At 67.0% G+C, this 14,877-nt stretch overlaps 1 protein-coding gene across 3 annotated transcripts; it reads left to right on the top strand.

Moving 5' to 3' along the window:
* Positions 1–839: 839 nt before the first annotated feature.
* On the top strand, positions 840–11,904 carry ADAM8 (ADAM metallopeptidase domain 8). 3 transcript variants are annotated; one of them, XM_084995437.1, is made up of 24 exons: positions 840–1,017; positions 2,014–2,117; positions 2,864–2,940; positions 3,109–3,183; positions 3,283–3,359; positions 3,578–3,761; positions 4,007–4,069; positions 4,144–4,212; positions 4,488–4,657; positions 4,803–4,884; positions 5,129–5,277; positions 5,363–5,540; positions 5,757–5,846; positions 5,932–6,121; positions 6,216–6,291; positions 6,605–6,767; positions 7,138–7,215; positions 7,696–7,780; positions 8,387–8,501; positions 8,997–9,183; positions 9,565–9,630; positions 9,750–9,800; positions 10,935–11,012; positions 11,348–11,904. In XM_084995437.1, exons 10-24 carry the CDS (start codon positions 4,852–4,854, stop codon positions 11,396–11,398), a joined length of 1,590 nt encoding a protein of 529 aa, XP_084851563.1. In that variant the 5' UTR covers positions 840–1,017; positions 2,014–2,117; positions 2,864–2,940; positions 3,109–3,183; positions 3,283–3,359; positions 3,578–3,761; positions 4,007–4,069; positions 4,144–4,212; positions 4,488–4,657; positions 4,803–4,851; the 3' UTR covers positions 11,399–11,904. The 3 variants fall into 3 exon arrangements, with proteins under 3 accessions (XP_084851563.1, XP_020929591.1, XP_084851562.1); XM_021073932.2 differs by having other exon boundaries at positions 3,109–3,187; XM_084995436.1 differs by lacking the exons at positions 840–1,017; positions 2,014–2,117 and having other exon boundaries at positions 2,371–2,940.
* The last annotated feature ends 2,973 nt before the right edge of the window (positions 11,905–14,877 follow it).

Below are 14,877 nucleotides of genomic sequence, written 5' to 3'. Positions count from 1 at the left end.
AGGCTTGGGCAGCGGGGTTTTCTGAGGCACCTCCAGGTTGCACGCGGTGACGGTGGGAGGGAGCGGACTGTGGGCATGGGGTGGAGGGTGGGGGTCCTGGCCACCAGTGTGGCGTCCTTGGTGAGCCGAGTGTCCTGGTCTGGGCAGCTCACCGTGGGTGTTTTTGCCCAAATAGGGGCTTGCTGCTTCGGCACTTCTGCTTTCAGGTGGCATATGTGGCACCAGAGAAGAGAAGTGCAGTTGCCAGGAGGGTTTGCGTGGTTTCGTAACACGCAGTTGGGTGTGAGCTCAGGGACAGGAGCTGCCTGCGCCGTCACTGTGGCCTTGGGGCTTGTCACCTGCGCCCGAGATGCCCCAAAGTGTGTGTGGCCCTTCCCGCCTTGTCTTGCTTTTCTGCCATTCACTTTGGGGGAGATGGTGGGCCGTTGCCTGCCTGGTCTGGAGCCCTGTGGGCCCCACGCCCTTTCACCTGCAGCCTGGACATGGCCCAGGGAGCACATCCAGCAGCGAGGCTTGGGCCCCACCAGCCAGTCCAGCTGCAGGAGGCCTGAATCCCAGGTACCAGGCCAGAGTGGCCCGGGTCAGCGTGTCCACCTACCCCTGCGTTAATTCGGTCCGTGCTTATCAAGTTTTGCTGGACCCTGGATAAGGGACAACACTATCCAAGAGCCGCGGGGGACCAGAAATACACCTGGGAGGCGGGGCGGGGCTGGCCCCCAGGTGCCCAGGCCCCGCCCCTCCCAGCGTCCCTGGAGCCGATTGGCGGCGGGCGGGGGGCTGGCCGCCAGGGCGGGGCGCGCGGGAGTGAGTCCCTGAGCCAGTACTGCGCCGCTGGGCGCGGAACTTCCTCCTCGCGCTCACCGTGAACGACCCCAGACCTCCAGATCCCTGGCCTGGACCCTGGAACCTCGGGCCCTGAGCCTGCCAGGCCCCGACCCTCAGGCCACCTCCTCCCTCGTCCACCCCGTGCCATGCGCGGCCTCGAGCTCCCGCTGCTGGCTTCGCTGTGGCTGCAGGGTGAGTGCTGGGTGTCGGGGTCTGGCTCCTCTGGTCCCCTGGCCCCCTGCGCCCCGCACAGGGCTCTGGGCTGGTCTCTTGGAGTCATTGGAGGCAGAGGTGGCCAGTGGCCACTCAGGGGTGAGGCCCTGGAGACAGAAACTTCAAAAGAGAACTGTGGGGGGGAAATGGCCACCTGGGCGTTTCCTGGGCGGGGGGGGGGGTGCAGGGACAGAGCAGGGGGGACCAGTTGCTTGGGCTCCATCCCAAGGCCTTGGAGCAGCCCCCGCCTCCACCTGCACCAGGACCCCAGCCTGGCAGGGAAGGGGCACGGGGAGCAGTGGCCTGGTGCTGAGGTGTAGGGGCACCCCAGGGGTTGTCTTGCCACATATGGACCTGCCTCTCCCTTGGGGGGACTGACGATGCGGCTGGCCCTGGGTCCTGAGGTCCTCCTGGGGCTCTGGGGAGAGGGTGCTTTCTGCGCAGGGGCCCTGGGCTGGCCCACCCTCCGGCTCTGACTCCTGGAGGGCTGCCGGACAGTGGTGTTGGAAACACACCACTGACACCTTGAAAGGGAGAAAATAATCATCACCCTTGGTCCTCGACTCTGGCCCTGCTGCTGGTGATGGATACGGGCAGCTCCTAGATCTGGGCTGGGGTGAACCCTACAGGCAGATGCACTTGTGTGAGCGGCTGAGATGAGAGTCTCAGCTCGGAGTGCTGGGCGGGCAGCCCCGCGAGTCCTCGGTTCTGGAGAGGGGGAGGGGCATCCGGTCGCCCCTGGCTCTGGGGGTCGTGTGGTCTTTTGGATGCAGAATCCACCCTGGGGCTGGGGAGCCGGACCTCAGAGTCTGCTGTGCCCGCCCTGTGGTGCCCCCTCTTCACCCTGTAGTCCCGGCGCTGCGGTCCCCATGCTGTCAGGCGATTCCCCAAGAGGAGGGCAGGGCCCACAGCCACTGGGAAGGGACCCCCCAGGGCAGCAGGGCACTGTGCTCTGAGTGACACCCTCTCCGGCAGTGGTCGCCCCCAGGGCTGCCCTGCCCCACCTGGAGCAGTACGAGGTGGTGTGGCCCCGGCGCCTGCCAGGACCCCGCGCCCGCCGAGCCCTGCCCTCCCCCTCGGTAAGTCTCGGCAGAAGGCCCGCCCAGGGGTTCCCTTCTGGGAGCCCATCCAGTGAGTGGCCGCCTTCAAGGCTGAGGGCTGGGCAGGCCCCTTAGGGCAACAGAGCCCACTTGGGGGGTCTCTGCCAAACTGCCTTGCCCCTTCGTCCCCCAGGCCTCACCTTCCCCCGCCCCGCCTCGGGGTGGCATCCGCTGGGGCCGTCCAGTCTTCTTTCAGGAGCCCTGCGGGCGGGGGCCACTCCCCAGTTTCACTCCTGCGCTAAGTCAGATTCCTCTTAGACTGACTTACACTTTGGCGCTGGGCGGGATTCCCTGGGGCTGCCGGGGGGCATTCCTGAGACCCGCCCGTGAGGACGGGCAGCACCCCCCTCCCACCGTCCTGACCTCCATGTCTGAGGCAGAGCCGCCGGCGGCCCTGGGCCCCAGCCCACCCTACGGGCACAGCACAGGCCTCCTGAGGGGCAGATGCAGGCTGGAGACGCCCCCCTGCCCAGCCCCGGGCTGGAGGGGGCAGGGCCTCGTGGGGGCAGGGTCACCCCCGCCCCCTGGGCCGCCAGCTTCCAGAGGCTGCCCGTCTGGCGCTGTGTCCCCTCCCCTTGCTTCCGGGGCAGGGGTGTCATTCTCCTGGGTGGGCTTATGGGAAACCAAGGCGGCCCCGCCGGCCCCGCCCCTCCAACCCGGGCCCCGCCCCCTCTTCCTGGCCGGCGCTGAGCGCCCCTCCCTGGACGCCCCCTTCCCCGGCTCAGGGCCAGTACCCAGAGAGCGTGAGCTATGTCCTGGAGGCCAGAGGGCACGCCTTCACTGTGCACCTTCGGAAGAACAGGTGAGCAGGGGACTAAGGCCCCAGGCTGGTCCCACGCCTCCCACACACGCCTGAGTCCTGGGTGTCTGGCTCCCTGGCCCAGCCTCCCCTCCAAGCCAGAAATGGCTTCTGGGGGCGCCCTCTGGGGGAGGCAGGCAGGGCCCAGGGGCCACAGCAGCTCTTTTCCAGGGACCTCGTGGGCTCAGGCTACACAGAGACCTACACAGCCACCAATGGCTCCCAGGTGACAGAGCAGCTGCAGAGGCAGGTGTGGGCCGCTGGGGGGCCTCCCTGAGGCTGGGAGCGGGGGCGGGGGGGGGGGGCACCGGGGGTGGGCAGAGTCCTCACAACCTCCTCCCACAGGACGACTGCTTCTACCAGGGCCACGTGGAGGGGCACCAGCGCTCCGCCGTCAGCCTTAGCACCTGCTCGGGCCTCAGGTGGGTGCTGCACCCCCAGCAGGGCACGTCCAGAATCAGGGCCCAGCACCCCCTTGCTCTCCAAGAAGAAAGAGGTGGGTCTCGGGGCGCCTGCTGCGGGGCTCCCACAGGCCCTGGATGCCGTCCCCCCACACGTGGCCTGCCGCGCCGCCCCCATTCCTCCCCTGGAGGGCAGGCGGGGGGCACTAACCCAGAGCCCTGTGCTCCCTTTGCCTCAGGGGCTTCTTCCGGGCCGGCTCTGCTGTCCACCTGATCGAGCCCCTGGAGGGCGGCGGAGAGGAAGGACGGCACGCGCTGTACCAGGCTGAGCACCTGCAGCAGAAGGCCAGAACCTGCGGGGTCAACGACAGCAGCCTGGAGAGCATCCTGGGCCCTCGGATCTCGGCCGCCCTCAGGCCCCGGGTGAGCGACGCCTGACCCACGTCGCCCCTGTCGGCCTGGGCCCTTGCATCCCCCAGTCTCCTTTGTGGTCGGCGAAGCTGGGGGCTGCCGGCTGCCCCTGTGCCTGGTGGGGACCTGCTCTGGAGCCCCCTGGATGGCTCCCTGAACACCGAGTGGCCCCGGGAGATGGTCAGCGTGCAAAGATAGGCTGGGGACAGGAGAGCCGTGGCTGGGTGGCTGACCGGCTTCTTGTCACTGCTCCTCAGAACTGGCCACTACCCCGAGAGACCCGCTACGTGGAGCTGTTCGTGGTCACGGACAGCACAGAGGTACCCCCCGGGGCTGGGGCTGGGCAGGGGCCTGGCTGGGGACAGGCTGAGCCTGAGGGTCTGTCGTCCTTCAGTTCCGGCAGCTGGGGAGCAGAGAGGCCGTGCGCAGGCGGGTGCTGGAGGTGGTGAACCACGTGGACAAGGTGGGGGCTGCTTCCGGCCTGGGGGGGTCTCCTCCAGGGCCCGCTGGGACCCTTGGCAGCGCACACCCAGCCGGACAGAAACCTGGCTGGAGAGGAGCTCCTGGGGCACCTGGGGCACCTGGAGAGGGAGGGAGGGGCAGCCAGGGGCAGGGGGGAGCTGGGACTTGGCCCTTGGGACCCAGCCCAGCACAGTGGACCCTGCGCCCCCAGGGCTCTGGCCCTGTCACTGATCTCAGTGTCTGGGGCCTGACCCTCGGGTCTCTCTGTCCTCACAGCTTTATCAGGAGCTCAACTTCCGTGTGGTGCTTGTGGGCCTGGAGATCTGGAACAGTGGGGACAAAATCGCCATCAGCTCTGACCCCGACACCACCCTGAACAACTTCCTGGCCTGGCGGGCTCGAGACCTCGCCTCGCGACACCTGCATGACAACGCGCAGCTCATCACGTGAGCCAGGCGGAGGGCTGTGGGGAGGGGCGCGCTGTCCCCTGGGGGGGGTGGGGGGAGGGGCGCAGGGCCACGCAGGTTCACAGGGGGCGCCCGGGGGAAGCTGTTCCCAGGGTGTCCACACTCGGCACTCTCTTGTTTCCAGCGGGGTTGACTTCACCGGGACCACCGTGGGGCTGGCCAAGGTGTCCGCCATGTGCTCCCGGGACTCAGGGGCTGTGAACCAGGTACGGGGGACCCGGCCCGGGTTTGGGGACAGAAGCTGGAGCTGGTCACCGGGGGTTGGTGTGGGGCTTTGAGCGGTAGCTGGGACGTGGGGAGGGGCCTGCTCGTCCCCACCATGTCTCCTGGACACCTGGGCAGCAGTGACGCTGGCAGGAAGCTCCGCAGAGCCCCTCAGCCCACTTGGGGCAGCCGGGGAGGGTGGACGGGCCCTGCGAGCAGCCCCGTCCAGCGCAGCCCCTCCGGCAGGACCACAGCCACAACCCCATCGGCGTGGCAAGCACCATGGCGCACGAGATGGGCCACAACCTGGGCATGGACCATGATGAGAACGTCCAGGGCTGCTTCTGCCCAGTGCCACAGGGTGGCGGCGGCTGTGTCATGGCAGCCAGCCTTGGGTGAGCCTCGGCCTGCCCAGCGGGGGCGGTCCTGGGACGCAGGCAGCCTGCCCCCACCCTCCTGACAGGGACACCCCTCCCTCAGCTCTGCGTTCCCCAGAATGTTCAGCCAGTGCAGCCGGACCGACCTGGAGACGTTCTTGGAGAAGCCGCGGACGGCCTGCCTGGCAGACGCCCCAGACCCTGACCGGCTGGTGGGCGGCCCCGTATGTGGGAACCGCTTCGTGGAGCGCGGGGAGCAGTGTGACTGCGGCCCGCCCGAGGTACAGAGCCCAGCGCCACCCCGCCCTCTGCTCTCTGCCCACGTCAGGGGGCCGTGTCCATTCCTGCCCCACGGGCACCCTGCATGCTCCCAGCCACACCTGTTCCCTGACTCCGAAAGGGGCTTCCGGGGTCACGGGGGGGCTTGAGTCTGCCCTGGGGCCAGTGTCAGGCTGGCGTGCCACTGGCTCAGACCTTGCCCGGTGCCCCTGCCCCAGGACTGTCAGAACCGCTGCTGCAACGCCAGCACCTGCCTGCTGGCCGAGGGGGCCGAGTGTGCCCACGGCGCCTGCTGCCACGAGTGCAGGGTGAGTATGGGCCCCGGGCCCAGCAGCAGGTGTGGGGGTTCGGGGGCCTCCTATTCCCACAGTGAGCTTTACTCTGCTGGACCAGGTGCAGCTGGCCGGGAAGCCATGCCGTCCCCCAAAGGACGAGTGCGACCTTGGGGAGTTCTGCGATGGCCAGCAGGCCCTGTGTCCAGAGGACGCCTTCCAGGAGAATGGCACCCCCTGCCGGGGGGGCTACTGCTACAACGGGGACTGCCCCACACTGGCCCAGAGGTGCCAGGACTTGTGGGGGCCAGGTGAGGCAGGCGTGACCCTGGTCGTGGGACCCACAGGCCCACCGGGGTGGCTGCAGGTCCTGAGCTGCAGGGCTGACCTGCCCTTGGCCTGCAGGTGCTCGAGTGGCCGTGGAGGCGTGCTACGCCAACAGCATCTCCGCAGGCTGTGTAGGCGGGGTCTCCAGAGGCAGGTGAGCTTCCTTCCGCCGCCCGAGTCTCCTGGGTCCAAGACCTAGGATGTCGCCCTTGGCAGGGCCGCCAAGAGAGCCCTCTGCACGCAGGGCTCTGGGGGCTGAACCAGGGGCGAACCAGGGACTCGGGGCCCAAGCATGCTGCCCTTGTGGGAGGGTGGTTGGGGGTGTGGATACCTGTGGGCTGACCACACAGCCTGTCCAAGGGTCCAGGGCGTCACCCACAGCTCCCAGTCCCCCAAGCGCGGTTGCAAGCACGGAGCAGGAGGCCCCGCGTAGGAGGCCCTGTCCACCAGCATCTCTCTGTCCTCAGGACCCACAGATGTGGCACTCTGTTCTGCGAGGGGGGACAGAAGCCCCTCGAGCGGAGTTCCTGCACCCTCACCTCCCACTCGGGCACCTGCCAGGCTCTTAACCAGGACGACAGCGCCGAGTATGAGCCAGTGCCTGAAGGCACCCGGTGTGGCTCAGAGCAGGTGGGCTGCCGTACCCCGGCGTTGGGCTGCTGGATCCCAGGGCGAGCCCGCGGGGCCCAGAGCAGGGCAGTGGCGGCTGGAGGAGAGCTATGCGGTGGGGTCTGTTCCGGGGGGAAACTCGGGAGGTGCAGCCCCTTCTCAGTTGATGGGTTGGAAGAGCATCGATCGGTCCTGCAACCCCCGCCCCTGGGGACTTGCGGGGGCTGGGCCCTGTGGCCCTGGTGCCAGCAGATAGGCTGCAGGTGAGGCTGTGGCGCCCCGCCCCCACCCCAGTCAGGTTTCCGGCCAGCCTGGGCTGAGGCTGGAGAGTGGGGGTGCTTCAAGCAGGGGTCTATTCTGGCTGCCTCAGGAGACCCCCACGACCCCCTAGGTTTGCTGGAAAGGACTCTGCCAGGACCTCCACGTTTACAGATCCAGAAACTGCTCTGCCCGGTGCAACAACCATGGGGTAGGTTGGCGAGTAGGCCCTGCTTGGGACCGCCCAGGCAAACGAAAGGCAGAGGCCAGTGTCACGGGGACTACACGACCCCACGGGGGCCTCCCGAGCCTGGAGCTGGCGAGGGTCTGGGTGTCCTGGTAGACGCTGAGGCCCAGGGTGGTGACCGTGCTGGTGGCATGTGGCCAGGCTGCTCAGATCTGAGATGTCCTCTTCTGGGCTTTTAGTGCTGTGATGTGGCCCGTCAGAGCCCGGGGGCTTGGCAAGGAAGGGGCGCCCTGTCCCGGTGCTGCCCAGCCTGCCTGGGGAGCTGTCTGCTTCGCACGGAAAGCCGGCGGGGTTCCTCCTCCATTGCCCAGGGGAGGGGCTGCTGCTGTCAGCACGTTGGGCAAAGTCTTGGTGATGGCCCTGGGTAGCGGATGGCGCCTGGCTGGGCACCGGGCAGGGCAGCAGGTGGGGGTCTGGAAACCCTGATGTCTAGTCGTCTCCCAGGTGTGCAACCACAAGGACCAATGCCACTGCCACCCTGGCTGGGCCCCGCCCCACTGTGCAGAGCTGCTGTCCACCGCGCACCCAGGTAGGCGGGGCCTGCACCACCCGGCCTTCCCAAGCCGGATGGGGTCCAGCTGGGGGTCCTGCCTTTGCTCAGACCCCTTGGAAGCAGGAAGCATATGCCCCTAAACCACAAGGGGTACTAAGGATGTGGCCTTGCAGCCCCCAGGCCTCCTGACCCCGCCGGTCTGGGTGCCTGGGAGCCTGTGTCCCCATCTCGGCTGGTCCCAAAGGAAGGGGTGCAGGAGAGCATGTGCCAGCCGCTGGTCCCCAGTGCCCCCCAGGCCTCCCACCCGACCGTGTCCTCCTCCCCAGTGGCCCCTAAACACGCGGCCGTCCATAGCACCATGGCCTCCGGGGCCTGGCTTGACCACGCCCGTGTCACTGTGGGCCTAGAGCCCCTCGCCACCCAGCCCTCCCACCTGTCACCTGAAGCCTGGAACGTGCGTGTAGCGTTCCAGGTCTCAAGCGTTCCTGGTTTGCGAGCAGGCCCCGGGCTCTGGGGTATCCGCATGGCCCAGGAGGGGGGTCTTCCTCAGGCCCCTCTCGGCCCCAGGCTGGCCCAGACAGGGTCTGTGTTGCTGCCTCAAGCCAGGTCTGGCCCTGGTGACGCTCGTCCTGTGCCCCACAGCGTCCGGGAGCCTCCAGATAGGCTTGGTGGTACCACTGGTGCTCCTGGGGGCTCTGGTGCTCGCCGTGGCAGCTGTGGGCATCTACCGCAGGACCCGGAGCCCCGTCCAAGGGCGGTAAGCTTGGTCTGGGACCGAAAGCTCACTGCCAGGGGGAGGGGACCTGCTCTGGGCCCTGCCTTTGCTGACACAGGAAGGGGTGGCAGCTTGTTGTGACGTGAAAGCTCAGAGTGGCGCGGCCTCCCCCACCCCTGACTCCCGAGGGCACCGGCCCACCCGCCTTCTGAGGACACTGCACTCTGAGCCTGCCCAGGCTCTGGGGCTCCAGCGCCCACTCTACAGGGGCGCAACTCCCATGCTGGCCTCAGCAGGACCCTCGCCCAGTGGCCTCCAAGCACCTCCCACTCAGCCTGACTGGCCCCCAGAAACCGTGGGGCCCAGGACACACGAGGCCACCCCTCCTTACGTGTGTGGCAGTGACTAGTGCCGTGCGGCGGCAGCTGCGGCTGAGAGGGACTCTGGCCAGGCCAAGGGACCCCAGGGCCCAGGAGCGCCAAGCCCCTGGGCTGAACCCCGAGGCAGGACGTGCTGACCTGTCTTATTTCTCTCCAGGAATGTGGGGCCTAAGACGGCCGTGGGGCTCTCCAACCCCCTGTTCCCTGGGGGCCACGGCACACCAGGGGCCAGCAAGGCTCCGGCTCCCAGTGTGTGCCCCCCGGAGCTGGTCCCTGCTTCCGACCCCAGCCAGCATCCCAAGCCCACAGCTTCTCCGCTGACACCTAAGCGGCCACCCCCTGCTGTAAGCGCCAGCCATCCCTGACGGGCTCCCCGGGCCACCCCCAAATCTCACACCAGGATGCAGTCCCCTGGGGCTTAGAGGGACCGCCACCACCCCTTTCGAGGTGAAACGGGGCTTCAGGACAAGCAGTCCGAGGCCCCGCAGGAGCTGGTGGCAGAATTGAACCTGAGGTTCAGGGCCCCTGTCAGGTCCGTCTCAGGATGGTTTTGAGGCCCAGACTCTTGCTGCTGCCCAGCTCCTCCCTCTGTCCATGGGGCCCCCCATGCACACACACGGGACTTTGTTCCCTTGGGTTCTCAGCTGGGTGGGGGCGCCTCCAAAGGCAGGGCTCCCTGGAGGCAGCCGCCCTGAGACCCAGACTCATGGGTCTGCTCCCCGCAGCCTCCAGCTGCCATGTCCAGCCCACTGTTCCCAGTTCCTGTGTACGCCCCGCAGGCCCCAGGCCAGGTAAGTGGGGCTGGGCTGGATGGGGGCCAGGGACCCCAGGGTGGTGGCCGCCACAGGCCAGTGAGGACGTTAACCGAACCTGGGACCCCGGTCTTCACGGCTCCTCTCCCTCTAACCAGCTCAGACCTGCTCCTCCCGCCAAGCCTCTCCCGGTGCTGAAGCCCAAGCAGGTGAGAGGACTGGGCCGCCAGGGGGAGGGGCTCACAGGGGCTCCACCTTAGCGATCCCTTGGGTTTGGGAAGATCCTTCCAGAGGGTCAAGCCCCCCACCTTTGGATGTGCCCGGGAGGCCCTCTGCACGCTGTGCCCTCCACCATCGCTGGGACCCCCGTGGGCACTGCCCGGGGTCCTGAGCCCTCTGCGGGCTCACCTGCTCTAGCTCCCGCTCCTGGGGCCTGGCCCCGCCCACCGGCCTGTCACCCCTGGAGCTGAGTCATCCCCTGCTTGCTGTGGGGTCTCAGGGTTCCGGACCCCGCAAAGCCCACTTCTCCTGTGGCTCATGTCTCAGGGGCACTTGGAGAAGCGCTCGGCCCGTTCCTCCTGAAGCCGACCCCCAGCCCCCAGCCCCGGCCGCCGATCTCGCTGGGCTGTTTGCTTAATGGCGAGGCTCTGCTTCGCCTTCCTTTTAACTTGACATTTTGGACTAATTTCGGAGTTAGTAAAGTTACAAAAATAGTCTTTCAGAAAGTCTTAGGAGGGTGTTGACAGCCAAGCAGGGAGGAGGAGGCTGGGCAGACCCTTCTGGCCCGGGCCGCGGTGGCAGCCAGGCCAGGCTGTGCAGGGGTCGTGCTGGAGGAGAGAAAGCCCATGGCCTGCGCCCCGCTCGTACCCCAGCCCGGCCCGCTGCCGCGCAGCCCGCAGCGCTGGAACGTGTGCCCCGGGCTGAGCAGGGCTCCCGCTAGGCACCGTCCTCTCCACGCCTGCCAGTCCTGCCCCGGGAAAGCGGAAATGCAAGCAAATGCCAATTTGGCTGGTGGATTCTGGGCTTTGGATCTTCCACAGCCCAGCATTCTGGCAATTTAAGAGCCTTTCCTGAGCAGTGTTGGCGTGGAGGGGACGGGAGAGGTGAGATAAGCAATGGGCCCAGGAACGGGGCCCTGCCACACACACACACGGGTTTTATTCTGGGGCCGTGGCAGCTTTGGGTGGGGAGGGTGTTGGGGGACATTTCTGTAAGGAGCTCAGCAAAGAGAAGCCTGCAGACCAGTCTGGAGCAGAGCAGAGCACCCAGGGAACTTTCTACAAGGTGCTGGGAAGCTGGCACCCTGGCATGGCCAGCTGTCAGCTACATCTACCTCTTCCCAGGTTGTCAAGCCAAACTGTGCTCCGCCAATGCCTCCCGTCAAGCCTGGGGCTGGAGGGGCCCAACCTGGTCCCCCTCAGGTGAGCCTCTCCCACACAGGGCACAGTGAGCTGGCTGCCCCCCAGCCGGCTGGCGGGGGCACTGAGGGGGTTTAGCATCTGCTCTGTACTCTGTCAGAGGACTTCTCAGGGGTGGCTGCTTCTACTGGCTGTTAAGCTCTCTCCTCCTCCCCTGTGTAAGCCCAGAAGTCTCTTCTTGATAAAGTGTCAGCTGTTAATCGCTGCTCTGAGTGATGAGTCATTGCTGGGTGAACTGAGGACCTAAACTCTTCAAGAAAAGTTAAAGGAACTTAGATTCACTTGTGCTCTTTGTAGCAGACAGGTTTTAATATCAGTTCTTTTTTTCCTTCCCTAAGGGAGCTGCTGGGCCAAAGGTCGCTCTGAAACCCCCTGTCCAGAGGAGGTGATGCACCCGCCAGAGCTCAAAGCACTCTGGGGGGGGCGCCTTGCACCTGTCCGCCTGTGGTTTGTGTGACCTCACCACCCGCAGCAGCAGATGCAGCTCCTCCCCCGGGGGCTGGATTCACTGTGAAAAGTCCTAAAAGAAGAGCCAGCTCCTCATGATCAAGGCCCCTCTCCGGCATCCCAGGATCCCAGCCCAGGACTTCGCGTTAGGCCCTTGGCTGCTGTCCGGACCTCAGGAATGGGTCCTCTCAAGGCCCTCACTGTCGTGGGGCCAGGCCAGTCCCTCACACACGGGTGCCTCCAGAGCCACGGGTGTCTTGTCTGGGTCTCTGTAAACCTCAGGTGCATATTCAGCAGGGCTGAAAAATTTAATGCAATGTTTGTATTTCACGATTAAGTTATTGATCAAGTTCTAAATTTTTGCAAGATCCGTGGAAAATGGTGCAACAATGTGAATTTATAAGATTTAAAGGTCCAACGCTTGGTAAAATAAAACGTCTACTGTGAACGGGTAGTGCCAACCTTCTCCCCTTTGCGCAGACTTTGTCACAGCCCTTCCCCAGCGAAACCAAACCGCCCAGCGGGGCGGCAGGCGGCACCCAGCGACCCCCCCCGCCCCGCCCCCTCGGCAGCCGGCGCCCCGCCCTCCCGGCCGCGCCCCCGTCTCCCGGCAACGGCCCCGCCCTTCCGGCCCCAAGGCCCTTCCGGCGCCGTCTCCCGGCAACGGCTCGACCCCCGGCGGGGGAGCCGCGCGGACGCCTCGCAGCCAAGCCCGCAGCCCCTGCCGCCCCGCGCCCTCCGCGGCCTCTGCGTCTGGCTGGACGCGCTCCCGCTCAGCCGCCGCAAGCGCCCCTGGCCCGGGACTGCGGCGACGGCGACGGCGGGGCCGGGAGCCGGGGTGCTTGCCGGGGGGTCCAGGCGCCCTCCGCTCCGAGGAGGAGCCCCGCGGTCCTCGCTCCCGGCCAGCGAGAGCTTCGAGGCCGAGAGAGATGTGCCGGTAGACGGCCGGGCAAGGGCCGCGCCCCGGGAAGGGTCTCGGCTGCCAGGGCTCCCCGCAAAGTGCGGAAGACCCCAGAGCCGGGGCGAGAGGGGCCTCTGGAAGGGACGGGCGGGACGGGAGCAAACAGGCGCGGCGAAGGCGTGGACCGGGCGCTGCCTCGACCGCCCCAGAAGGAGGGGGCCCGCGGCCAGGAGCGGGGCTGCCTGTGTGTTCGCCTCCGTCACGGAAATTCCTACCCGCCGCGTTCCCGGGGAGCAGAAGGCCCACTAGGGGCCCCCCAGCAGCCCCTCTGACCCTTCCCTCGCTCGGCCCCCTCTCCGGGGCACCCACACCCTGCGGGGCCTCCCCCGGACTCCTCTCTGCCCTCACCTACGTCAGAGGCCTTGGGAGTCCGAGGATCCTTATTTCCCGAGGCCAGGCTCACCTGGCCCTGCTCCCCCCGCAGGGATGCTGGCGGAGATTGTGAAGCTCTTCCGCCCCCTGCTCGAGGACCTGCACAACTGTGTCCCCACCTGCAACACGCCCCGAAGCTTGGCAACTGGCGCCTGCTTAACAGGCAGGGCTCCGAGAGCAACGCAGGCTTCCTAACCCCAACCCCAACCCCTGCCTTTTCTGCCAGGAGCCCCCAGGCCTCGCTCTCCGAGGGCCCTCCCTCCAGGGCTGGCCTCCCCCCGCCCCTCCCAGCCCCTGGGATGAGTTCTTGGCTGTTTTACAGCTGCGGGATTCTCTGACACTGTTCGGGTCCTGTCCACTGGAACCTTCCCCTCAACCCCGAGCTCCGGCCGCTGGCCAGCAGCTGCCGACCCACAGGCACCACCACCCAGATGTGCTGGACAGGCCCGCGGCAGGGGATGAGAAGGCAGCCCCCGAGGTGCACACCTGGCTCTGGGGTGCTGCTGGGTTCTGGGGCGCACACGTGTTTCGCAGCTTTCAGCAAGGGTCTCCAGTTTCCTGGGTTCAGGAGGCGCTCGGGTCATGCAGTGCCCTCTATGTGTGCCCCCCCGCCCCCGTGGAAGCACAGGCTGCATCTTTGGATGCGAGGTGGGGGCGCAGGGTGGGGGAGAGAGCAGTCAGGCCTCAGGGCCAGAGAGGGCTGCAGGGCTGCGTGCTCGCTGACGCACTGCTGAGGAAGTGGCGAGTGAGGTCACAGTGTGGTTTCCGCTTCTGAAGGACAGACGTGCCAAGGACGACGAAGCCGCTGTCTCAGCAAGGCCCCTGGCAGGCCCTCGCCCATGCCCGGGGCTCTGCTCACAGGGAGTCACGGCCACATGGGCCCAGGAAGAGCAGGCGTCTGAGCTGCGCCCGGGCCCCTTCACGGGGCTGCTTTCCCGTAGAGACGCGCCGCAGTGCCACCCGGTCTGTGGAGGCAGAACCGGGATGCGGGCCACTGTCAGGGTGAAGGCAGGTTTCTGACTATGTGGGGGCTGCACCTCAACGCACCCCCTCCACGTTCAGGGGCCAACTGTCTTCCAGAGGGAGAAGAGCCCGCCTGGCATGGAAAACGGTGACCCATGAGTGCCATTCCCATGAACGTCACCGATGGGAGATGAAACGACGCCTGCGGGCCTGGCGTGCAGGTGCCAGAGCCGCCACAGCGGCCAGCGCTCACGCAGCCCGTCCCTGGGGAGAGGTGTGGCCGCCGGGCCGGGTGTGCTGTGGCCGGCCACGCGGGACCGAAGCCCACGGGACACGCTGTGCGCGCTGCCCAGGGTTCTGGGAAAGGGTGTGTCTGCTGAGACCCCCGCCTCGGCCGCCTGGAGCCGTTTACCCTTAGCTGGAGGGTGGCTTCCCTGTGAACACGTGTTCAGCTCAGGTGGTCCCCCTGCCAGTCACTGCCGGAAAACCTACTTTTGGCTGGTTTCCTTTAGAGGCGGACCCTGCACCTGCGCCCCGCCGTGCGTGCGTTCAGCCAGCCGTTACTTGGCAGGCGAGCTCCGAGGACCTGTCGGGCTGGGCTGGGCCACTGGGCAGGGTCCCGGGCCAGGGATGGCGGGACAGGCTGGGAGGCTCCTGAGGTCTCGTAGTTCTGCCGGCCGAGACCCAGTAGCAGGCAGAAGGGGTGGGAGAAGGAAGCCAGCCCCTCCTCCTGTGCCCTCTGTGGCCCTAGGTCCCTTGGGCTCATGTCCAGGATGCCCTACTCGAGGGCCCATGGTCTGACCACTGGCCGTGTGGCCTTGCGGGGCGGCCGGCTGGACACTGAACCAGAGCTGAATCTGCGCGGCTCTGGAGGACGGACAGGGCGTCTGCCTGTGCCTGAGTCTTTGAGAGCCGTGCCTTTTCCTGAGGGTTTTGGAGATGAAGGCGGTCAGGCTGGAGCGCCTGGTGGAGCTGAAGGACCAGTGGATCAGAGAGCTGGTACAGCAGGGGGGCTAGCCCCGGTGATGGAGGGGCTCCTGCGGCCAGGGCCTGCCCTCCCCCGTCCTTCAGTCTCTGACCTTGAACCCACACAGAACTCCCTCGGACCAGGGTGCTTCCCATTCT

This window comes from Sus scrofa, chromosome 14, assembly GCF_054392235.1.
Source record: "Sus scrofa isolate SSC_HxYL_T2T_F1_AM1 chromosome 14, Sscrofa_HxYL_maternal_Yorkshire_Landrace_v2.0, whole genome shotgun sequence".
NCBI lineage: Eukaryota > Metazoa > Chordata > Mammalia > Artiodactyla > Suidae > Sus > Sus scrofa.
The sequence above is the reverse complement of the archived record's forward strand: the minus strand, read 5'-3'. Positions and strand labels throughout refer to the sequence as shown.

Bases quoted from the DNA above. Each gene is read 5' to 3' on its own strand.
- ADAM8 (XM_084995436.1), top strand. From the start codon at position 2,506: ATGTCTGAGGCAGAGCCGCCGGCGGCCCTGGGCCCCAGCCCACCCTAC. The intron at 5,541-5,756 runs GTACAGAGCCCA...CCCCTGCCCCAG, and splicing joins GTGACTGCGGCCCGCCCGAG to GACTGTCAGAACCGCTGCTG. The intron at 9,801-10,934 runs GTGAGAGGACTG...ACCTCTTCCCAG, and splicing joins CGGTGCTGAAGCCCAAGCAG to GTTGTCAAGCCAAACTGTGC.